Source organism: Ictalurus punctatus, chromosome 5 (genome assembly GCF_001660625.3).
Source record: "Ictalurus punctatus breed USDA103 chromosome 5, Coco_2.0, whole genome shotgun sequence".
Lineage (NCBI taxonomy): Eukaryota > Metazoa > Chordata > Actinopteri > Siluriformes > Ictaluridae > Ictalurus > Ictalurus punctatus.
Genome location: NC_030420.2, coordinates 30,645,699 through 30,671,945, shown reverse-complemented (window position 1 = coordinate 30,671,945; position 26,247 = coordinate 30,645,699). Strand labels below are relative to the sequence as shown.

The 26,247-nt window shown below is 40.1% G+C and overlaps 1 protein-coding gene and 1 long non-coding RNA gene across 2 annotated transcripts in view; one reads left to right on the top strand and one right to left on the bottom strand.

Moving 5' to 3' along the window:
* The window catches only part of slc6a8 (solute carrier family 6 member 8), a 48,623-nt gene extending 23,545 nt beyond the window's left edge, over positions 1-25,078 (bottom strand). Inside the window, exons 1-4 of the mRNA XM_017468230.3 lie at positions 24,796-25,078; positions 7,758-7,889; positions 6,256-6,520; positions 3,310-3,442 (exon numbers count right to left, since the gene is read on the bottom strand). Coding sequence (XP_017323719.1) covers positions 3,310-3,442; positions 6,256-6,520; positions 7,758-7,889; positions 24,796-25,078 — 813 coding nt within the window. The remainder of the gene's footprint in view (positions 1-3,309; positions 3,443-6,255; positions 6,521-7,757; positions 7,890-24,795) is intronic.
* Positions 1,730-25,175, top strand: LOC124628196 (uncharacterized). The gene is made up of 3 exons (XR_006982570.2): positions 1,730-3,223; positions 24,480-24,673; positions 24,813-25,175. It is a non-coding gene; the product is annotated as an uncharacterized LOC124628196 (long non-coding RNA).
* The last annotated feature ends 1,072 nt before the right edge of the window (positions 25,176-26,247 follow it).

The following is a 26,247-nucleotide window of genomic DNA, read 5'->3' as shown; positions in this document are numbered from 1 at the left end:
GTGTCTTTAGAAAATCTCCCTGCTTCATGTTAGATGTTTTGTTAGTTTGAAGCAAATAAGTTTATGAGGTCATCTGGTGACTTCTAGGGACTTTCTGACCACGCATTTATCCTGAAAAGACGTGGCAACACTGTTGATATGACACACTTTGGCTGTGAAACATTTATTTATTATTATACTTTTACTGCAATGACCGGGTCAGGCACTAATAGGAAGGACATAACATATTTTAAGATAAAGTATAGAGGAGGAGCGTGGCATTCTTTCATTACAGTGCATCAGGCAAAGTTCTGAATGATGTTTCCTTTTTTTTTCTTCCTCTAATACGTTCTGCTGTGGCGGCTCTGTTTATGACCTCACCAGGCAACAGCCCCCTCACAGACTCCTGCTCTCGCTCCAAATACACATCACGGTATGCGGCGTCACATGGTCATGATGAAATGATTCACACACCCTGTGCCTGTCCTTGGACACAGAAAGTTCAGGCTGGGTTGAGCATTTCTCAGCGTCCCTTGGGGATGATGAACTCGACTATAATGGCACAATGTAGCCCAGAGACAGGGATGCTATTCAGGACAGATACTTCTCACACTGAACCCACCAGGTCCCCTCTCACCTTCTGTGAATAAGTCCCTGTGTGATATGGGCCTTGTGTTCTTGCTTTTTCATGTGATCATAGTACAGAGACGGGCTTTGAGCCATGCTGCCTTCTCGGGCTTTATACGGTGTAGAGGTGGAACAATGAATCAACAGAGATGTGATTATGTGTCTGTTCCATCAGACAAGAGAACTTCAATAAGTCTCTCCGACAAGAAAAGAAAAAAAAAAATCAAATAAGGACTCAACAGAAAATACAGCATTTGTATCAGAAGGTGAAAATGATGTCTTTCATAAAAAAAGAAAAGAAGGCTTTACTGTTTCAGATTCGTTTTTAGTTATTCACCCACAGCTGTCACTGATATAGCTTGACCTTTAACTAGGCTTTACACGCTAAATACTTTTATTACAGCGTCTCCAATGCACAGTTAGGCTGAATCCTAATTTTCTTTGAATTAATCGGTCTGGGAAAACCCATCAGATGTTGCTGCTCTGAATTCTAGCAAACAGCAAGCTGGGGAAATAAACAGCCGGTTTATTTTAAATAAACGCTTGTCAAGTCAATGTAATATTAAATGACATTAAAATAAATCTTACTTGAGATAATATAGCAATGACACCAGAGGTTTTAAGGGCGCTTAGAAACAGTCCATGATGTGAACGTAACGACTTCTACGATTATTAAACTTTACTTTGCTATTATGTGTATAAAATGCATATTATTATTAAACATTTTTAAAATCCTAAATGCACAGGATCTTTACATGCAATTTTCTCCCCTTTCACATGTTTTAAGGTCACCTGACAATGTTTATTCTTTCTATTTTGACTAAGATTAAAATATCCACCCCTTCGGTGTCTGACATTTGTCTGACCCCTAACTGCAGCTAAATAGGTTTGGTCAGGAAGTGGTCAACTTTTATTCACGTCTCAATGTGTTAATGGATTCCTAGGAATCGTTTCTGCATTATAACTCTTGTTCACTGCCGTAGCACAGGCCACACCACTGGGGTTTGAGTTAATGACAAAAGACACAAAAGCTAAGTAATGCCATTTAGACTATATTTCCAAATGTTTGTGGACACCCATTCCCATTCCAGGCTTAGTCTCCTTGTTGTTATAATAACCCCCAGTCTTCTGGGAAGGCTTTCTACTAGGATTTGGAGTGTGGTTGTGGGGATTTGTGTTCATTCAGTTACAAGAGCATTAGTGACGCCAGGCACTGATGTCAGGTGAGGAGACCAGGCACACAGTCAGGTGTTTAGTGGGGTTGAAGTCAGGGCTCTGTGCAGGCCACTTGAGTTCTTTCAGACCAAGCATGGCAAACATGTCTTGAAGGAGTTCAGTTTGTGCCCATGGGGAATATCATGCTGGAACACATTTGGGCCTCTTAGTTCCAGTGGAATTGTAATGCTACAGCATACAAAGACATCCTATACAGCTGTGTGCTTCCAACTATGTTGCAACAGTGTGAGGAAGAATCACACATGGGTGTGAAGGTCAAGTGTCCACATACTTTTGGCCTTATAGTGTACTTTGAGGGTTGCGATAACTACAAATACTCCTCAGCACTTTGGTAAACAGTAAACCGACCCTATTTTCTGTCCCACCTGATCTGTGAGATGTAGGCTAATCGGGTGCTTTGTTTCAGCCCCTCGTATTATTTAATCAGATTCTGGAAAAAGCCAATTAGCTCACTGGGACACTCGCTTATGTCATGGGAATACAGGCCCGGTGAGCTCAGACTACTTCTTTTAAAGTGACCAATAGGAGAAAAAGGAGGTTGGCACCTATTTTAGAATTTAGATTTTAAATGGCAATTTCCATCCCTTAAGTGGAAAATTTTAACCGCCTGTTTTCTTTGTTAAGGCTGATTTGAAGCCAGTGGTATGTGAAACATAAGCAAGTGGTTGTAAAATGCGTGGGGGAGGGAACGTGGCTGCATGAGACACCAGAAATAAACTCCAGTCATTCTGACGGTGAGGATTCATGTGATCTCACCCTCCCCACACTGGTCCGTTCAGAAGAGAGAGAGAGAGAGAGAGAGATTTTGGCTTGTGGCCATGCGCACGAGAGCCTGGTCACGTCCCACTGCAGAAAATCTCCCCCTAACCGACCAACCATGCTGCAGATTTCTGACAGGACGCCCTGATATGTGCAAAACCACTCCCCCATTGCCAGATGACGTTGCCATAACAACCTCTCTGTCTCACTAGTGCGCTGATGTGGAGAGCCAGCAGTGGGAGGGGCTATGCAAATCAAGGCAAGAGGAGAAAGTCACATTGAGCTCTGGTTTGGTGACGAAACCAGGATGTGTTTGAAAAGCTATACGACGTATTAATGAGTTTACTCAGTGCGTCATTAAAAATAATACCGGGGAGAGTAAAAAAAAAGAAATGGATTCCAGTGAGGTTTGATCTTTATTAGGCATTTTGTGTTGAAGGATTTTCATCCATTCAGATGTAGATCTAGCGAGATAGAGATAGCGCGAGAGAAAGAAAGAGGGGCCAGGAACACAGTGAGGGCTGCTTTTAATCAGCTTGTCACTGTCCCCACGTGACTGCTCGGCTTTTACCTGGAGTCATAACTACAGCAGGGATCAGCGGTCTCGCTAAGCCGAGCACGTGTGAGTACGTGTGTGTGTGTGTGTGTGTGTGTGTGTGTGTGTGTGTGAGAGAGAGAGAGAGAGACAGACTTTATAGAGGTGTGTACCTTTCCTGTTGACTTTACTCCCTTCCATGCGCAGAAGTAAACCAACACCCAGACAGCCATCAGACACAAAGTCATCTCCCAGTTGATCTGGCCCGGACTGTCCAGGCCTTCGGAGATACGCAGTACCTTATTCCTGCAGAATGTGGGATAGAGAACACTGCCTGAAACTATGCAAGACACACACTCACACATCCCGAATAAAAAGTCCAAGAGAGTCCACACCTGTGTAATCCTGTTTCGTGAAAAAATATAAGATAGAAATCTGCTCCAATCAGCTCTTTTTAAAACTTCCAAACTCTCCCCATAACACTACAGCTACACTACATGTGTTTTCATGTTGCTGGGTAGGTAGGTTTACTTATTGTACCTTTAATATGTATCTTTCACCTGGAAATAACAAGTCAGAGGTACATAATTGGACCCGGATGCTTTAAAAAGGTACTGCCTCCACCTTTCTAGGTAAAAGATACATACTAAAGATACAACAATCTGTACACTTGATTAGGGCTGCAACTAATGATTATTTTCATAATCGATTACTTGGCCGATTATTTATTTTTTTCCGATTAATCGGATGGGCGGGGCAACTCTCAGTACCATTTTTTCCCGTTTATTTAAAATAAAATCCACAAACTGAGTGTTACAAATATAAACTTCAGACTAAAACTTTACACAACTGTTTGTCCAATTATATAAGACTAAAAAGAACCCAATACACACAGATACACACCAGAATATATGTTATTCATTTAGGACTGTAGTTTAATTCAGTGCTTTTTGTGCATCCATAAAAAATAATGTGGAAATATATATATATATATATAAAATATAAACTAATATATAAGTTTATATTATATAATAGTATTCATGCATTACTTTATTATAAAAGGTAACATTGACATAAACAGTAAACTGAAGAAAGTCATTGTCGGTGACTCTGGGTATTAGGCTAAAGCTAGCGGCGTCACATTACGTGCGTATGATGTCATGCGCCGTCGACTAGGAAGCAGCTTGTACTTCCGGTTAGTAAAAAAAAACACGCTATTGTTCCTTTTCAGACGATATTACCTTTCTAAAATTCATCCACTAGACGGTAGAGTATATAGTGCATAGTGTAAGTGTATAGTCCGTCATTTGGGACACAACTTTAGTATTTACTCTCCGAAGCATGTTTTCGGAACAGAAGTAATGTAATTAGTAAACGCACCACACAGACCAAGTAATCGATAATGAGATTCGTTGACAACTATTTTTATTATCGATTACTATCGATTCGTTGTTGCAGCTCTACACTTGACAACCCAGTGACCTTTTTGCTGGCCTTTTTTTTCTGAATGTGAGAGCTAACACGTGCTTCCTCTGAGACACATGAAGCTACTGCATGTGTTCCAAATTTAGCTCACGCTCCATCACAGTGTTGCTTTACAGAGTTCAATATAAATTTTATTTGTGTAGCGCTTTTAACAACTGAGAATGTCACGAAGCAGCTGCACAGGGAGCCAGTAAAAAAATAAATAATAAAAAAAACAGTGCCATATTCAAGATACTTGAATTTAATGTCTATAAACTATCATACAGAAAAGCAGGGATAGTTAAACATTCAGATTTTTAAATGTTTAGATTTTGGTCCAGGTTATAAAAGTGCTGGCGATACCAATGATTATGATGAGTTTTGTAATATTATATCACCCACCCCAACCAATATCTTCACAAACTTCTACAGAAAAGTTCTTATCAAGTAAAATGATCCCTGTGTTAATATTTTTGTGGGGGGGTTTTTTGGCTCACATATGAAAGAGTTCCTTAGATCCCACAGTACTCTATACGTTATAATTGATCTAATTCAGCTAAATAGATTTAGCAGGAAAAGCAAGCAGTCGTCATCATTCATTTGATTTGCCCTTACTTAATTTGGATGTGGAATTTCAACTTATCATCACGGCACAAACAAACGGAGGCAACTCGCTGGGTGGCATCCATCCAGAAGCCACAGAAATGTTATTACACTGCCGGCTCTTGCTATTTGTTTATTCTGTTTGAGGAACATTTTCACACATTTGCCAGGAAACTTGAGTGATTTTAGAAACTTGTCTTCAGTTCAGCGACTCGTCTTTTGCTGTTTAAAGAAGTCAGACACTTTCACCTTTAAAAACAACCGCTGCTTCGTGCGAACACATACCAGTGAGATCAACTGTGTTTCTGAAATACGCCGATTCCTACCAACATCACAAAACCTGGTTCTTGCTCTCTGTAGAAAATTTTTTGACAGTGGAAACTGATGTGGGGTTCGACATAGGAGTTTTAGGGTGCTAAATTTAGCCGCCCTCCCCCCTTTTTATTATCATTAAATCATAGCTTTCTGCAGGGAATCTACTCGGAATCCTAACTGATAACTCTATTGTAGTGTTCTACATAAAGGATTAGCACCTAAAGACACTTAAAGGCACTTAAAGGTTCTAGATTTAACCACTTTTTAGAGTGTAACCTCCTAAAAGGGGCCCACTTGGAACCCTCTGGGAGGAAAACTCTCTGTTGTAGAGATTAGAACCTTTACTAAGAGGGTACTCATCAACCACAGAACTCCTAAGAGTTCTACATTTAACCTCTTTTTTTTTTTTTTGTAAAGTGTAGCTTTCTGAAAGGGACCTACACCGAACCCACATTTACAGGGAGGGTCTCTGCTCTACATTCAGTTCTACATAGAATCTTTACAGATTTCCCCCAAGGGAACAAACCCAGGACTAGCATCCTAAAGTGGACCTACATGGAACCCTTTCTCAGAGGAAAACTCTGTATTGTAGAGTCCAACATAGAACATTTATGGATTTTACGGCTAGTTTATGTGAGGGATATTTTGTCTCACAGACCATTTAAATAACTCTATCGTCATTGATGCATTACAAATACACGCTGACCTAAAATACAAACTGAAAGGAATAAACTTACTCCCAAAACTCAATGATAGGAGAAGTGGCGTTCTCCAACTCCTCACAGGTCTTGTTCATGAAGGTGTAGTTGCTGACGGTGCCGTTCTTGCAGGCGTCATGGCGGAAGGTCTCGATGCAGCTCGCAGTGTTCCAGTCGTTTGTGCAGGTGGACCAGGGCAGTATGGAGGTGAAGGAATTGATGAGGTAATAGAAAGCCCATGCCAGGACCATGATGTAGTAGGTGTTGCAGAAGAACACTATAACCGTGGAAGCATAGCCGAGTCCTGACACACACGGTATAAAAATGCATTAGGGAGAGGTTTTGAGAGGCAGCATACCAATCTCTGTATTGGTAAAGATATTAGTAGGACTGGGCGATATGGCAAAAAATATTACATCATGATATGTGATATTTTCGCAATATACAATATGCATCCTGATATTTAGCTCTGCTACCAATAAGCATGGCCTGTGTTTTTACTATAAATAAAGGAGCCATGGCCTGTGTCTTTACTATTAATACAGGAGGCATAGCTTGTGTCTTTACTACTAATAAAGGATGCATGGACTGTGTCTTTACTACTAATGAAGGAGGCATGGCCTGTGTTTTTACTACTTATAAATGAGATATGGCCTGTGTTGTAGCCCTAATTAAAGAGGCATGGCTTGTGTTTTAAGTCCTAATGAAGGAGGCATGGCCTGTGTTTATAGCCCTGATTAAGGAGGCATGACCTGTGTTTTTAGCCCTGATTAAGGAGGCATGACCTGTGTTTTTAGTTCTAATGAAGGAGGTATTGCCTGTGTTTTAGCCCTAATGAAGGAGGCATGGCTTGTGTTTTAAGTCCTAATACATTAGATGTGGCCTGTGTTTTAGCCTCAATTAAAGAGGCATGGCCTGTGTTTTAAGTCCTAATGAAGAAGGCATGGCCTGTGTTTATAGCCCTGATTAAAGAGGTATTGCCTGTGTTTTAGTCCTAATGAAAGAGGTATGCTTTTACTACTAATGAAGGGGGTGTGGCCTGTGTTTTTACATGAAATATAAATGTAAAGGTTAAATATGAAGTATTATGTATAACTTTTTGTAATAACAATTAAACATCGTTAAATCATCTTGTTTTCAATAATAGGCTTCTTTAACCACTTAAAGTCCCAGTTTATTATTCATTTGCCCGTCTTGCGTATTATTCATTAACTACTATAAAGTATTCAACGAGTACAGTGAAACTAACAGGAAATGTGTGCAATTGAAGTAAATACTGCAAATTTAAAGAGTTAAATTAATATATATTTTGTGTGTGTGTGTGTATATATATATATATATATATATATATATATATATACATACATACATACATATACACACATACACTATATCACTTATTGAAGCATGTAGGAGAATATTAAAATACACCTACATTGTATTGTGTCTGTTATAACCTGGATAACGCTTCAGATAGAATTGGGTCTCTAATCAACTCAGGAGACAACTCCTACTTCTGCAAGCTAAAATGGAGGTCATACCTTTAAAGAGTGGAGCGATGTTCCACACAGCGATGCTTCCAGCCTTCATGAACTGGCCGAGAGCAATTTCCAAGAAGAAGATAGGAATTCCACCGAAGAATATAAACAACATGTAGGGAATGAGAAAGACTCCTGTGCAGGAAAAAAAAAGAGAGAAAAAAAAAGAGAGAGAAATAGAAAGATTTGAATTATTTCAGTTCGTAGATTTATTCTGAATAAACAACATTGATTGCTGGAATCTGATTGGTCTGACTGAAAGTGGTGATTAATTTTCCATCGCAACGTCTCAGACAGTAGCTCCGGCTAAATTAATGCACTGGTTCTAATACGTTATCGTTTCTATAATACCGATTTACACAGGGACGTGTATGGCAGATATGGCACATACTCCGAGACTCATAAACAGATTCCAAACGTGTTGTTATTTAACAAAGAAAAACATTACTGAATTGGGGATTTTTCTGATTAGGAGAAATGTACTGAACATTTTTGGAAGGAGTCTCCAGTGTCAGGAAACAATCTCATTTAAAAGATAACAGGAACTTAATTGTCTTGTAGATGTTCAACAATATTACATGCATCCAGCTAGAATGGATAACGGATAAAAAAAAAGTATGATAAGCTGTTCTCTGATACTTGTATAAAAGGAACAAAACATTTTAAGAGGTGCTGTTATTGGAAAATAATCAACTTCAGAGTGGTAACAGCGTCAGGCCACATCATACCGGTTGTTGATTATTCTCCTGTAAAAGCAGGTACCCAAGTGATCTAATCCTTATATAAAAGCAAGTCTTATACAATTCACTTACATAACTTGTTTTATACGCTTCACGTTTTCATAACCGCATGTAAATATTGTAAATACATGTAAATACATGTAAATACATGTAAAAGTACTAAATGCATAAATAGTGATTGAAGATGAGCACTGGGGGGGATTAAGAATGACACATCATAAGCATACATGCTTTTTTTTTTTTTCTTTTCAATGCACAATGCTCAAGGACACCATTTTCCTTTTAGTGCTGTGCATTTTAGAGCTTTCAATTTCAGGTCAGAGCAGTGACGCACCACGACCAGGCGACGAGGCAGCGGCAAAAACCGCCTCCAGTCGAGAGATCTGAGAATGACAGCAGCAGCTGAAGCTAAGCCTGTCTATTATTTATTTATTTATTTATTTATTCAAGGGTGGGGGGTGGGGCAAAAGATGAACCGGGGGGGGGGGGGGGGGGATGGGCTTTGGACCAACCAGCTGCAGTGACAGAAGCCCTAATTCAGACTGACAAACAAATGATAAGCTGGACTGAATGAACGTCCTGCTGAGAGAGAGAGAGAGAGAGAGAGAGAGAGAGGGGCAAACCGCGACATGAGAAAAAGAGCGAGACAGAGAGCGAGAGTGAGAGAGAGAGAGGGAGAGAGAGAGAGGACTGCGCCAAGTAGTGTAACATCCTTGTGTAACATAGTCAGGCTCTGCAGACTCATAGGAACTGCAGATCGCTCCCTATCGCATAAAGACATGCATTCCTTTTTCAAAATGGCTGCTGCAGTCATCAGAGTACTACAGTGAATTAGCATCGGCATGTTTTCCTAAATACAAAGTCAGAATCAAGGCTGCGTAGAACAAATAGAATGTACACAGGAACAGGGGAGGTTGTGAATGAGCAGGCGGCTTTGCTTTTCAGAAATGCGAGCGCTATTGTTTGGGACAGAGCCCTTTTGATAAGCAGCCGAGACAGAGGCTGAGAGCAGCAAACATGCTGCGCAGTCATAATGATGACAGAGTGTGACGTCGGGAACTCCGGTGTGTGACGTTAGGACTGCTGCACTGAGCAAATGCAGCTCAGGAAATATGCAGTTGTGGGCTCAGAGAGAGAGAGAGAGAGAGAGAGAGAGAGAGAGAGAGAGAGAGAGAGAGGGAAGCTGATTTGCAAACAAAGAGCGTGTCAATGAAACGACTGCAAGTGGATGATGTATGAGTACGTGACTTGCGGCCTGCGCTAACACACTCATATGACACACACACACCCACACCAAGGCTCGTTCTCTCTCTCTCTCTCTCTCTCTCTCTCTCTCGCGGGCGTGCTCTCGCTCTCTCTCTCTCTCTCTCTCATTCACACGTCTGCACACTGCGGAGGCTGCGTCGTGACTGCTCGGAAGATGACAGGATTAAAAAATGAGGGGAAAAAATAATCAATTCATGAACAATCCTGCATCAGTGATGAAGGGTTTCTTTTCATTGAAAAAAAAGTCAACGGCACCAAATATTTCTGATGAAAAAAAAAAAAAATGCTATAGAGCATGTCAAATTCCTTTTTAAAGCTGCAATTGATCTTTAATTATTTAAAACACTGAGCAGTCAAAAGGCATTTCCGTGCTGTTGGAAATGAACTAATCACATACATCTAGTTTCACAATTCCATCAAATCATTTATTATGGAATGTAGGTCTAAGACTTTAAAACCTCAGATGCATCCAGTTGCACAGATAATTAGTAAAGATCGCAGTATCAGGAATTGAAATGAAATCGAATGACAAGGTCCCTAGAGATTCTCAGCCCTAAATTCTAAATTGAGGACAGAACTGTGTGAACTGTTCTCGTTTTTTGCTCTCTCTCTCTCTCTCTCTCTCTCTAGCCAAGGTGATCCACAGCACTGGCCATCTGGCTGCTAATGGCGTCTTCTGTCGCAGTCATTTTACCGAAGGCATTAAAGCTAAGCGTTTATGCGTTTATGACACAGAAAGAGACGAGGCGAACTCGCACGCAGGTTTCCGTCTGTAAATAATCTTCGCATTTTTGAGGAATTAGCTAATAGCTTTTTGTCACATGCGATTCATGCAGGAACATGATCGTGTCCTCAGTGAGAGGGACTCAAGCGATACAAGCAGTCCATGAATTTTACATGATGTCGACGCTGTCGTCGGAGTGACCTTTCCCCATGGAGGTTGCACTCCTTGTGTGCCATTAAGCTTTGCCTATAATTAGCGTGGCAACTGCTGCGCAGGTAATACACGAACCCCCCCCTTCCAAAAAAAAAAAAACAGAAAACAACCCAGATAAGCACATCCTCAGCTTTTGATTACTATGTTAGAGCATGCTATAGAACGATCAAGTCCAGATCAACCGTGTCCGGTCTGGTAATCACAAGAACTGAGAACAAGCTGTGAAACAGGTGCGAAAACGCACTCACACTCCAATCTCAGCAGTCAGGTGACGATGGGAGGCTATAAATACCCACTGCGGCTCCGTCCTCGCTCTTATAGCAAATGCAAATTGGCACACAATCATCACGTTCAGTCCTGGGAGTCCTGGTGGGATTTGTAATTACTCGTCCCTCGGCAAAAAAACCTGATCTACTGGCTTGGTTACATGCAGCAGATCGCAACAGCTGGTCCTCTCTGGACGGTCTGGAGGCCAGCAAACGAATTGGAAAAATCTCTCGTGGGATTATCATTCAAGAGGATTATTCAAAGACAGTTTAGCAGGAACTGCTTTTACCGAATTGTAATTAATTCCAGCGCAGTTTCAACCAGACACTATAAAATAAACGGTGATTCCATTATTGCCGTGTGATTTAGCCTTGCAACTCTTAAAACTACTTTAAAGAAAAAATGTTTTCCTCACTGAATCTAAGAACACATAGCGTTAACCCAAAACATGCATTACATGTGAAAGCGGTGTCTAAAAGTTCGCTTTTGAATCCTGTAATTATTCACGTGTGAACGTCGCATGACTCCTCTGTAAGATCAATAATACTGCTATCGATGCGATCACAGTATGGCTGGAAGACAAAATATAGTCCCAATGTCAATGTGAATAAATGCGCATGCCATATACTCTGCTCGTGTTCGTCCACACGCGGTGGCGTTTGTACCCTCAGATCAGTGTCTTTAGTTTTTATATTGCAAGTGTAAACGTTGCTGGCACAAGATCCCGAGAGTCATGCGGTGGGGAGCATGGTTGAATGAAAGGTGTGGCAACTGAAAGCAACGTGTGTTTGTGCACGTATCACCTACACATTTAACTATAGCAGGTAGGGCAAAGATCATTGGAAAATGTGTTCACGATTAAGGTGTGTCCTGGCGCTGATCGGTTCATAAGGAAATTTACAGCATTTAAAAACCACGTAGAGAAATGAAGACAGTAAGTCATGCATAACTGAACCAAAATAACAGCAACAGGTTTTGCTGCCAGTACTGCTGCTATACTTGTGCTCCTACGTTACACAATAACGTACAGTTACAGTCCATGTTCTGTATTGTCCTGTGTAGTTACTGTCCTGTGTATTTCTTGTATTGTTCAGTATATTTATCGTTTTGCACTCGTCTCTCACTGTCGTGCATTTGCACATTGTGTAATCTTGTGTACTGTTCTGTGTTGCACCATGGTCCTGAAGAAACCTCATTTCGTTCCACTGTGTACAAGTTATATAGAGGAATGACAATAAAAACCCACTTGACTTGAACAGTTAAAATGATCGCTTCATCACAGGTACGCTCTCAACAGACTGTGCTAAATCGTTTTGAAGGAAGAGTAAACGATCCGCAAGTGAATAAATACCGAAAGTTATTTAGCAAGCTACAAAAGTTAATAACAGATGCCTGATAGTTTCATAGCACATCGAAAGGCTACAGTATATGTACAATATTCTGGCAAAAGATAAATAAAAAATACAAAGCACTAACAGATTGACGTGAAAAACATTGATTATTTCGTAACAATGGCACCGGTGAAGGGGTGGGATATATTTTGCAGCAAGTGAACAGTCAGTTCTCAAAGTTGATGTGTTGGAAGCAGGAAAAATGGGCAAGTGTAAGGATCTGAGCAACTTTGACCAGGGCCAAATTGTGATGGCTAGACGACTGGGTTGGAGCATATCCAAAATGGCAGGTCCTGTGGGGTTCCTGGTACGCAGTAAGTGGTACAAGGAAAGACATCTGGTGAACCGGCGACAGGGTCATGTGTGCCCAAGGCTCACTGATGCGTGTGGGGAGCGAGGACTAGCCTGTCTGGTCCGATCGCACAGATGAGCTACTGTAGCACAAATTGCTGAAAAACGTAAAGCTGGCATTGATAGAAAGTTGCGAGAACACATAGTGCATTGAAGCTGGATGTGTACGGGGCTTGTGTAGCCCATGCTGACCCCTGTCCACAACCGAAAGCGTCTACAATGGGGACATGAGCATCAGAACTGGACCGTGGATCAATGGAAGAAAGTGGCCTGGTCTGATGAATCATGTTTTCTTTTACATCACGTGGCTGACCGGGTGCGTGTACGTCATTTACCTGGAGAAGAGATGGCACCAGGATGTACTATGGGAAGACAGCAGAGTGATGCTCTGGGCAATGTTCTGCTGGGAAACCTTGGGTCCTAGCATTCATGTGGATGTTACTTTGACACGTACCACCTACCTAAATATTGTTGCAGACCAAGTACACCCCTTCATGGCAACGGTATTCCCTAATGGCACTGGTCTTTTTCGGCAGGATAATGTGGCCTGCTGCCACACTGCAAAAATGGTTCAGGAATGGTTTGAGGAACATGACAAAATGATCAAAGAGTTGACTTGGCCTTCAAATTCCCCAAGTCCGGTCCATGAGGCCCCACCTCACAACTGACAGGACTTAAAGGATCTGCTGCATACATTTTGGTGCCAGATACCACAGTGCACCTTCAGAGGTCCTGTGGAGTCCACGCATCGACGGATCAGAGCTGTTTTGTCAACACAAGAAGCGCCTACACAATGTTAGGCAGGTGGTTTTAATGCTATGGCTGATCAGTGTATATATATATATATAAACAAGCACTAGTTAACATGTAAGGCAGGTTCTTTATAAAAAATAGTTCAATATTTAAATAGTTATATAAGCTCTACATAATTCCAGGATGCACACTTATTTAACGCGCACCTATTACGGTTTTGAAACGTACCTAATTTTGTTTTCAAGGTCTCATGCAAAAGATTTACATGCATCGGAGGTCAAAAAACACTTTAATGTGCTCATAATTTAAATTGAAGCACTACCTTTTTTCCCCCCCAGTGTCACAAACGATGATTCGTTCTAAAGGATTCATTCTAAACTCCTCCTTTCGGAGAGCATACTCTGCTCTGATTGGTCAGATGTCCCAGTCTGTTGTGATTGGTCTACTTCTGTCAGTAGACAGAAAAAAAAAAGACCAGAGGCGGGGCTTTTTGTTACAAACCTACATAGGTTAGTACAGGAAGTAAGTGGAATCACCAACGACTCGTTTCATCTGTTCAGATTCGGCTCCTTCTTTTGGGAGTCGATACCTCGGTTTGTCCTGCACTTTGATTTTTGAAACTTTGCAGACTTTTCACATTCACAAACAGCTCTATATATAACATACTGCATGAAAGGTAATATTTGAAAAAACCATAATAGGTGCACTTTAAGTTGTTAAAGCTTGTTAAGGCACATAAAACGGAAAATTCTGGAATAAAACTACAATTTAATATGGTATTTGCCGTGGTATGTAGTATTCTGTTGCACGGGACTGTCTCGCTTACTGTCCACAAATGAGCAGAATTCATGATTTTATATCGTTTCCTACAATGCCCAGAATGCGGTACGATAATACGTCATTCAAGCATAGGGAATCCCTCCTGTGATCGAGTAATCAGGAATTTGACGTCTCTCTGTGACGCGCCATTCCAGGAAGCAAAACGACGCAGTCTTTTGTTGTAAGCATCAAGAAACTTTCATTCATTTCTCTCTAGTATAAACGCTAGCTTTCAGCAACAACTAGTCGGATCATTGCAGGCTAGACCGCCTTAGCATCGTTTAGTCACTGACAGGATGCCAAGCCATAAGAATCTTCTACAGTTACACCATTTGGAAGTGTTAGTACAGCTGAATAGCATTTCCTGTTTTTTAGTGCTAGTCCATGATAACAAGTGGATAACAGTTTAGAATGCTCGCTGCTTAAGTTGTTGTTAACTTTATATCTTTGGCTCGGTGCCACTTGCTCTCTGTTTACCTCCTGTTACTCTTGTTGCTGGTGCAGTTCTTTTGCATATTGTGGCTTGAACATGATTGGTTGGATGTCATTATCTGTGTAACACTATCTCAAACAAAAATCCTCCTCCATTGAATCATTTCTGTCATTTGAGTAATCCATTCACTCCACTGCAATAATTTAATTCCAAAGCAAAGTGACTGCTTATTATCAGTATCCGGCGAGCTATCGGCATCCCTGAACATACCATTTGCTAGTGAGCACCGCTCCCCATTTCCCTTTTCCCCACATTCCCCTCCCACCAAAATATCCACCATTACCGTGGCTTTTCAAAGTTTGTGTATATTATCGGGAGGGGTTTCCCAGTATTTAAACCAGGAAGTCTCACTACAGAGCCTGCTGTGTCTTCACTGCAAGACCTGTGTAGGCATGTTTACAACCACTGTATCAATGGTTAAAGTTTACATTTTGTACGAGGTGCCCCTTTAAGCCAAACGATATCAGATACGTATTGTGAAATTATTTTAAACATAAACCATAACACAAAATTGTTATGATGTATTACAGTTAGCCTTTTATTCAGTAACAGCTATGAATTATTCAGTAACTACAGTGATACTAATAGAATAGGGATTTCTATTATCAATGAGGCGTTAAGTCTGGACCCACTGATGAGTCGTGGAAGTTTTCATGGTTTAACTGGACCTACGTGCTAAAAACATTTTTTTTTTTAAAAGGTTGGAGAGTGTAGTACACGGAGAAATGGTTCCATAAATCGAGTCTATAAGTTCAGCTCTTCCCTTCCTGATCCCTAAATCATCCTGAGTCAAGCGCTGGTCAAAAAAGGGATTAAAAGATTAACAGATGCTATTCTAAATGATGGCATTTGGAGCAAAGTGCCAGAGTTAACCTCACTGTGGTTCACAGTGTCTGGTAGCTAGGCTATATCACAGGACACAGCAATGTTTTCATTAAAAATCATCTCTGTGTTGTAACTACTGTACGTTAACTTGCACAATGCATTACTAGCAGTTCATATTTTGGATTTTTTTTGGAAACCCATATTTGTTTTAGCAAACATAACTCATTACATTTACAGCATTTGGTAGACAGCCTTACTGGGTTAAGGGCCTTGCTCAAGGGCCCACCAGCGCCAGTTTGGTGCTGCTGGGATGTGAACTCATGAGCTTCCGATAAAACATCAGTCAGTATTTAATACGTCTAAAATAGTTTCCATTTGTACCAAAGAAAACAACTAAACTTTCAAGCAGAACTGAGATATATTATTAATAGCTACATATAACCTCGTACTGTAAATCATTTATTTATTAACTCTCTTTTGACCATGTTAATAGGTGACTCAAGTGTTTGTAAAGGTGGCACGCCCTTACAAAAGGATTTCAATTGAAAATGGATTAATTCGAGTGCCAGGTAGAATTAGGTCTACCAAAAACATAAGAATTTAAAACAGGATAACTCAGAAGTCACCAGTTACATGAAAAAAAAAAAAAGTAAAGTCATGGAATTCATTCACAAAAAAAAAAAACATCTCTATATTGTTCTTTTAACAAAAAAAAACAAAAAACAAATTGTTTGCAATCTCTAAACTTGACGGGAGTAGATTTTTCCCCAAATAACGTGTCACTTCATATCTTTTCACTGATGACGAGGAAAAAAATAGCAGTATCTACAAAGCTATCGCAAATAAGTAGTGTTACATAAGAGTTTTTTTTTTTTTGTCTGCAAATGACAAATCACGATAAAGTTTACCTGTTGATTTAATGGCTATTACGGATCATTAGAGATAAACTGTTTATGTTAATATCACACAGAATGATATTGGCCATTACATAAGTAAGGAATCAAATAGTAACAAAATAAAACAATAATAAAATACCTTCCTGCTATTACTTCTTAGTTAAATTATAGCAGCTATAAAACATTGTTTCCTCGCTATTCCCTTGAAGTTAATGAGACATTAATAATGCGGCTGGTTATCGAGAAAGCATAAAGAAATCAGAAATGCCTCCATTGTTAACAGAAAACGGAAACTTACATCTGTACTTCTGACTGTTACGAAGCGCTGACACTGGAGACTCCTTCCAAAAATGCCAAACATCTCCTCATAGGAAAATTCACATCAACTATACACACGTATTGAATCTGCTTATCGTTTTCAAGTTCCTGTGAATGAGCTGTTACTATAGCAACAGCAACGTACCGCAACGATTCATATTATCCGTTGTCATGTTTGCGGTACGGACATCGGCAAAAAAACGGATCAGTGTTCTAAACAAGCTACGAGCTGCCTGGAGTTAGCGTGTCGTGGACTTTAGGCTGCGGATATCCGAAAACTCAGCCCTGTATGTGTGTATTGTACAAAATGCGGCTAATCTAAGGACAGTCGGATGGTTTCCTCTGCAGAGATTGTAAATTTACTGATGCGCAGGATGAAGAGCGAGCAGTCTTCCTCCAGGCTAAAGGGTAGAGAGACGGTGGCTGCATTTCACAGCCGACCTCGCGGCTAGATGGAACCTTCGACAGTGGGTCGGTGAGATTTATGAGTTTGTTATATAAGCGCAGAACGGGGACAGGTTGATGTGTAATGACTAAAGCATCTCAAAGCGTAATGGTAAGGATGCTGTCTGGACAAGGCACTCTAATGTCTTTGTGGTGACGAAGGCAGCTTTTACAGCTATTTCTCTTGACCCTGATGTACTTCTTATTAATTAGATTTCAGATTATAAGGAAGAGTAACATCACTTACAGTACAGTATGTGGCCTAACATCCACCTGAGGCCGCGTGATTTCCTACAGAGGGCAGGAAACTGTGCTGACCCCACAGGGTGTATAAGGGTACGAACACACTTGCTGAATAGAAGATTATGGTCAGGTAATGTAATTGATTTTAATGTTTTAAAGCAACAGTTGTATCTCGCTATATCCATGTGTCAATCCATCCATCCATCTATTTTCTGTACAGTTTATTTTACACAGGGTCGTGTAGATAAAATAAAAATAAACAGCTACCATTAAAACATGCCTGAAAAATGACCAAAGATATAAAAGCCCTTTCTTCTGTTCCTTATAGGGGCAAAGCAGCCTGGCGGTCTTGGACAGAGAACTGTCAATCAAGTGTGCTCATTAGAATATTAGGCCACACCTACATGGATCTCAGAACAGTTTGATCAGTGTTTTAGCTTATTTCTACCTTGCTTTGCTTGCCTTGATACACTCTTTAAAAAGGTTCCTCAGGGGCTCTCTTTAGAGGTTTTATTTGGTACTTTTTCGTGAAAGGGAAACCATCGGTTTTAGGGTTCTACATTGAAGCTGTGAGGGATGTAGTACTAAAATCAACCCAAGGACACAAAATCGCCCTAAATTTAACCCCTTTCTTTTGCTGATCCCTACAGGGGACCTACGTAGAACCCTGTCTATTTCGCTATAGTATTCAGAGAATCTTTAACAGTTCATGCAGAGGGACAAACGGAATTAAAAAAATTTAGGGTCCTAGATTGAACTCCTTTTGAAGGTGGCTTCCTAAACTGTTCAATTGGGTACGCTTTTCTGATAGGGAAGCACTCTATCAGAAAAGTAGGGTTCTATAGGGTTCTATATTTTCTTAGACGGACAACCAAATGTATTAAAGACTTAAACCTTTTCAAGAGTGTACTTTACCCAGGTCAAACATTTTATATATTTAACAAACTATTAAACAGCATCAAAACATTTTTGAGATGATGTTGTGGAAACAGACATCAGAAATCTCCTGAAAGGATGTAAATAAATATTTCATGGAAACATATCTTCTCATTTGATCTTTTAATATTGGACAAAGTGTAAGCCACCTGTATGCATTCTTGAAACACACAGAGGGATCGATTTGCAAATCAACTCTGCCAACAGGCCACAGCCACAAGAACTACACATGAACGTGAACACGGACTCTGACACGGAACCATAACGAGGTCCATGGAAACACATTCTGACCGTGAAGTGTCATGAAACAGACACGACTATTGAAAGCAGGCTTTTACGTCCCACAGGTTTACATTAGAACGGATCCACTAAGATGAATGAGCTGTTATTAAACCCTTTAATGTCCCCAGTTAGTACAGTTTACTGTACTAAAGGTCTACAGAGAACTGCTAATGGCTATAGGTGGCAACGGAGCATCTCTGAGGAGCAAAAGAATTCAATTAAACCCAGAGACACATGAGGACACAGAAATGAGCAACAGCATGACTGGAAAACTGATTTGTCCCGGGAGAACAATACCTGTAAATATTATTCTGTAGACTGCCGTTCTATCTCGGGTGACTTCTCCGACTCTGTACCCAATGTTCACAGGATTGGCTCAGGATCCACCTTGACCCTGACCAGGATGGAGCACTTACTCAAGATGAGCAAATGAAGGATTACATGAGTTCTATCATGAGAGGAGTCATAAAAGTCAGTTCTGGGTCTTGCACAGAACTTTACATCCTTAGCTACCTTTCCTCACAAGGTGCTTACTCTGTCCTAACTTGGTTTAAACCACCTGCTTACAAACCACCCACCTTTTTTGGTGGATGTTGCTACATATAGATGAGTGGCAAATTAAAGAAAAGAAAGAATGTTAGTTAGATTTCAGCCCACCACAAGTCATCAGAACAACTTCAATGCTCCTTGGCACTGATTGTACAAGTCTCTGGAACTGACGAACACTGTTCTTCCCAACGTTGTTCGCTCGACTGGGGTTATGACGGTGGTGGAGAGCGCTCTTTAACACGTTGCTCCAAATTAGTTTAATTGGGGGTGAGATCTGCTGTGTGCAAAGACCATTCAGTGAGCCTGTGGATGGGGGCGGATTTATCCTGGAAAAGACCACACACCCCTTCCCCCCAGCATCCTTTAATATATCACCCGTCTGTATATTAACATTAGTAATGAAAAAAACCCACATCTGAGTTACTATATAGCGCAGTATTTAGGGAGCTCTGCAATTGTATAATAATTCATAACCGAAAGCCTAAAATTGAATATTTATCATGCTCCTGAAAACACAATGGGTGCCCAAGTGATAATGTCCAAACGACGCAGCCTTGATTTGTTTATCGTCCTTAATGCACCTTGAAGGTTATAGGAATGAGGGATTAGGGCACCATTTCCAATGAATTGTCATCATGCAGTTAATGATTATGTTAGTTTTCTAGCTCGAACTCATCCATTAATTAAGACTGGAATCGAATCAGTGATAGAAATCGCTTGTATACATTAACAGCAACACTTTTTAACCAACAAATTAATTAAACCTATTGCGTGAGAATTGGCCATTTGGTGTATGAAAAACAAACCAGTTGGCAAATACAGTACACTCAATGTAAACTCTACAAGTTTCATCAGGCCAAATGTGAGGAGTGTGTGAGAGCTGTCCTATTTAAACAAGGAGGCTACCAGGGAGACTTCATTTGCGATGGTAGGATGTTTTGAAAAGCCTGTCAGGATTGTACATGTCTTGAAAAACAGCTGCACCAAATTTGGCAAACTGAATAAGGACAAACACACAGCGGTAACCTTAGCACTCCTCGTTGGGGGTAAAGCAAGTATTTGTGGAGAGACATTTCAGCCGATCGGACAATTCACAGTGCACGTTATCAAGCATCTCTCTTTTCTCTATCTGGCAGGTCCCTGTTGAATCACTTATTGTTTTGGGAGAATTGATGCTCTCCTTGCTATTTTCCCACCAGCTTGCTCTCTGTGCCCTTTGTGCCCACTGTAGGGGGCAAACCAAGCCAGATCACTTCCCAACTATCCAAAGTGCCATGAGGCAACGAAAGCAAATCATCCCATTCCAAGCTAAAAGGAATGGAAACCTGAGTAATAGGACAACATTTGGTGCCTTGACCTTTCAGTCTCTGCAGGATAACACCAAAGGACCATACAGAGGTCTAGTACGTAGGCCGACACAGGATCCTGTGACATTTGGTATAAAAATGTCCATGGGGTCAAGATATCATTGCTCAGTTTTGTCTATGTAAAGAAGTATAATCAAATCAGAGAGCAAAACCATGAGCAATTAGACTAAATGTTACAAATGAAATACAGGAAAACAATATTTTGTCTCCTGTCAGTCATGTCACTGGAGCTGAGATTTTAGTATTGGACATCGAACTCCATTCACTCAGAATTGATTTGGTAGTCAAAAAAACATGTGAGTAGGATATGTGGTGTAGGAAAATCAGCCAATGCCCACCGCATTTTCATCATCTTCTAGTTCCCGATCCTGGTTGTCTGTAGTGTATATTTTCATATTTTCCTTGTTTACACGCCTGATTTAACTTCTCAGCTAATTAACAAGCATTTCCTAAGGTTAGAATGCGTGTGTATGAGGAGAGAAAATAAATGAGAATGATTAGAAATGTTTCATGTAGACTATTTCCCACTGAACCTGAAATGATCACTAAAGCCATGCCACACATTAATATGCTCATTTGAACCTTTGTTACCTTTAAAGTGAGGTAAAGGAAGCTGCAGTGACAATGACTCAGTGATACAGAGTGTTGTGTTTCCATTTCAGATGCACCAAATTCCCTATTCGAACACACCGATTAGATTAAAAAAATTAAATCAAATGAAACTGTTGAATTTTGTAATGCTATAGCCATCCAGGGCTGGAATATAATCGAATACCATGGAAAGGGGAAAAAAAACTAAAAGCTAATCGCACTACGGTACTAAACTGTAAAAGAAAACATGTCTGATTTTTGTTTAAGTGTAAAACACACTGCCTAACATAGAGTCCCCTCTGAAAGTATTGGAACAGCTAGGCCAATTCTATTGATTTCGCTGTACACTGAAGACACGGGTTTGCGATCAGAAAATGAATATGAGACAATAGATTCGAATTTCAGCTTTCAAAACAAACAACAGCTGAAAGAAGCTGTGGTACAAGCCCTGGAAAAGCATCACAAAATAAGAATGCAACAGTTTGGTGAAGTCAGTGATTCACCAGCTTGATGCAGTTATTGCATGCAAGGGATATGCAACCGAATATTAAGTGTTATTTACTTTCATTTACTTTACGACTGTTCCTATACTTTTGCTCACCTCAAAAATTGTGTGGTCTTCCACCAAAGGTGCCATGTTTAACACCTCTAGATGTAATATCAGGAAATAAAAGCTGACCTACTGGCTCATATTCATCTTTTTTTTTTTATCTCAAACCCAAATGTCTTCAGTGTATAGCAAAAACAAGAGAACAGGTTGTAGAACAGACTGTATACCAGATGCTATTGTTAGAATATATTTTATGAATGACTTTTTAGATCAAGTAAACATTGTCACTAAAGACCATTTTCATCCTTTCTAGCACTGAACAAATCACTGCTAACAAATCACTATTGTCATTTTAGGACTAACAATTTCACATTTGCAGTGCACTATACACCTCATATAAACATATAAACTGACATCCTTTTAGCGCAACGCTAACCTTATTGTCTTATTATCTCATATATAGATGCACTGGGTTATATAAATTCATTTGGTTAGCGAGCTTTGGCATCATTCCAGGTAACACATTCCATGTAACATCAGTAATTTCTAACGGAGGTGTGTGACAGAATGTTTGTCGAAAAACTTTTCATGCAGCCATATCGTGAGAATGATTCATAAATCACTGTCGGTGAGTTAATGAGGAGAATGCTTTAACGATAATCTGACGCTACAACACTATAGGCTCCAGATAAAGAAAACACCAAAATGTAGGTGGAGAAGGAATAAAACCTGACAGGGCATGCTGTTAAAGGAAATATATCCATGACGGGTGTGTGATATGGTTGCACAAAATGTAGATTCATTGTTATAAAACCTAATGTTTACATTTACACCATTTGGCAGATGCCCTAATCTAGAGCGACTTACAATTATTTCATTTATCTCAAGGCCCTTAACATAAGCCTTGCTCAAGTGCCTATATATATATATATATATATATATATATATATATATATATATATATATATGTCCTTTTCTTTCAGGAAAAAAATTTCTCTCAAAAACAGAATGCGCCTGCACTAATTTTCCGTTTTCATGGTGCACACGTATTACACCATGTCCTTTACATGAAAGACTTAAATAAAAATAAAAATCTTGTGAACCTGTGCCAAAAAAACATACGTACTAAAAAAATGTTTGTCAGAACAGAAAATTATCTCGTGCGCATGCAATAGTATTCTGTTTTGACATTTTTTTTAGTATAATTGTTTTTTTGTTTTGCTTTGTTTTGCAAATGTCCCTTCACACTCTGTATTTGAGCATACATATTCAGTAACAGCAGCTTGTCCTGGACTGAACTGCTGGAACCTGAATCACTTTCGTAATCTTACTTTGCCTTTTGAAAGAAAATCTGATATTCAATTTTGCAACACTATGTTTTTGATTTGTTTAGACAATTCACAGGTACTGTACTATTTGTACTAAATTCCAAATTCCAGCAAATGTCAGGGGTTAAAATGTCATAGGTTTTTTATATGTATACACATATATATATATATATATATATATATATATATATATATATATATATATATATATATATATATATATATATATATATATATATAAAATATATATAAAATATTATACATACATACAAACAAAGGTGAGTCAACATTAGATGTCAGCAAATGTCATAGGTTATATAAATGTCATAGGTTTTATATATATTTTATGTGAAAAGTGTCCATACAAATCCTTTGGTTTCTATTACGTCCTTTACTGTAACCCCTAACAGGCCAATGTTTATACTACTTATCTAGCTATAAACTAACACACTTACATGAATAACAGGATTAGAACTGTTGATTCCCTGTTGATGTCCTTTTTATAACATTTCACACATAATGTGAAGCCATGATGGCATTATTGATTAGTCATTAACGCCTCAAACACACCAGCAGCCTTGATGTAATAACTGATTGGCCATTTTGATGTAATTACTGATTAGCCATTAACGCCTTAAACTCATCAGCGGGCCCTGACTCACGTTCCTCACTCTAGTAATTATTTCTATGACGACGTTTTATTTTTTTAGTGAAACGTGACAAGGAATGGTACATTTTAGGTATTAGTACCTTTTCTTCTGGAAGTGTAAAGGGTTTGACAGTCTCTACCCTGGTCCCTGGACCAAATGCAACTACGTGGCTAATTAACATTACATTACAGCGTTTGGCAGACGCCCCTATCCAGAGTGACTTACAACTATCGCATTTTTGGGTTGGATCAGGTGTGTTAGAGAACGGGAACCGTGAATCAAGCACAGTATGTAGTCCAGAACCAGGGTTGGGAACACATGCCTTACACAATACTTCTTGTTAATCCAAACAAAATTACTCTTGAAGACACACTGAATTACTCCTAAAGAGTAAACTGAAAGGCTTACTCATAACATCTTTGAATGTGTCATGTTTCTAGATTTTGTGAAACGAATGCACTCTGTCTTGTCTTGTCTTGCCATGTCTTGTCAATGGGGTGATGTGCTATGCGTCCTTTACCTAGAAAATTATGTAAATGTAGGTATACATTTTGGTATGCATCCTTTTTACCTAGAACTTTTTGAGTGTGTGGTTTAAGTCAACTCACACACACACACACACACACACACACACACACACACACACACACACACACACGTGAATGCTTGTACTACAACACCAGCATCTTAATCATGGACAACTGTTTGCGTTACACCTGTTTTCCACAGCGGATTAAGTGACAGCTGGAAACTGATGTGGAAGTAAAAGGGGGGCAGCTGGAGAATGAGATCGGCCTGCACTAACACACCTGACTCAAGTCATCAGGACTTCCTGAGGTTAGAACTGGAAATGCACTGAAAGACTGAAGAACTGAGGAGACACCACATGGCCTAAAGTGTCTTCAGGCATAAATGAACCTCAAGTAAGTGGATTCCCCTGATTGTATGTGACGTAGGCTGGGATCACTGGGATATAACTCTTCAGTGAAATGCACTGATTATAGGCAATATATGTATGTTCTTTGTTTGTTTGGTTTAAACTTACCTCCACCATTTTTGTAGCAGAGGTAAGGGAAGCGCCACACGTTCCCCAGACCGACCGCGAAGCCCACGCAGGACATGATGAAGTCCATCTGCCGGCTCCATGTCTCTCTCGCCGGCCGCACGCGCATGTTCTCGCCGATCAGAGCGCCGTTCACGGCCTGGTGGTTCCCGTTGGGAATGAGGTGGCCTTTCTTCTCCTCCGCCATCACCACCCCGCAGCATTCTGTCCCCATATCCTCCACGCAACAGTCTGCTCCGAGTGCGGTCTTCTCGCTCTTCTCCATCCTAAACACACGTGTATATGCACACACACTCTCACACACACACACACACTCAAAGAGCCCTAATAAGACTGGGACAAAATAAAAAAGAGAGGGAAAATCCAAAAAAAAAAAAAAAAATTCAAATCAAATAAATAACCCAGTCAATGCCCCTGGGATTGGAAATAATCCCAAATCTCTGTTCCTTTTTAATTTCTATGACTCGAGTCAGTTTCCTTTATTGACACCCAAATGTCTTTCTGTTCTTCTTCTCTCTGCTTAAACCTGTTAAAGGGCCAACAGGATCTGGTCCTCTGTCCTTGCTTTCTTTTGTGTTTATTTAAGGCTTTTTTTTTTCTCTCAATATAAAGAAATTATTTAGTTATTTCAAAAATAGCCTCAATTCTTGTTTTTTTGTTGTTGTTTTTTTGCCTCAGGGGAGGTGTTTGTCCAAAAAAAAATATATAATAATTTATATTTCGTCCGCAGAAATAACCGTAAATATGATGTGGAGGAGGGTCGCGCGAAAAACGAAAGAAAAAAATTATCACCGAATTGAAAGGGCACCTTCAAAAACAATCCACGAAACACTTGAAGGTGAGTCTGAAGAATCGCATCGGCACGTATCTCTCGAAGAGGAGGTGGCTGTCGGGACGGTAAAACCGGGCGCCGCTCGCGCGCTCACCAACCGGCCAGTGTAAAGGAATTACTGTGACCAGTTGACGCGGACAAAACAAAAAAAAAATCTGCCTTCGTCTATACCAGTCCAATCTACGTTCCTCTCCGACTGCAGAAATAACAGGTGTAACGGTGCTGTGTGTGTCTATGGGCGGTGCTGAAGCTCCTCGCTGCGTCTCTCTTGCCGTCTCTAGTCCGTTGTCCGCAGGCGCTCTCGGCTTTAAGTGGGATTGTTGTCGTAGGACGCGTCACGGTGACGTCATAGTGATGTCACGTGCTCATGCGGGTAGGAAAGGGAGGGGGCCTTTCCTACCAGCATGAGGACGCCATCACTATGGAAGGCCAAATGGACCAGAAACGCGGTGAGATTTGTAGCATTGATGCCATTTCATAACACGCAGGAAAGCGTTTTACAATCAGTGCGTTTACATGGACAAGAATAAACCGATATTTATACAATTAAGACGATACTCTGATTAAGAAACTACCATGTAAACAGTGATTATTGAAGACCT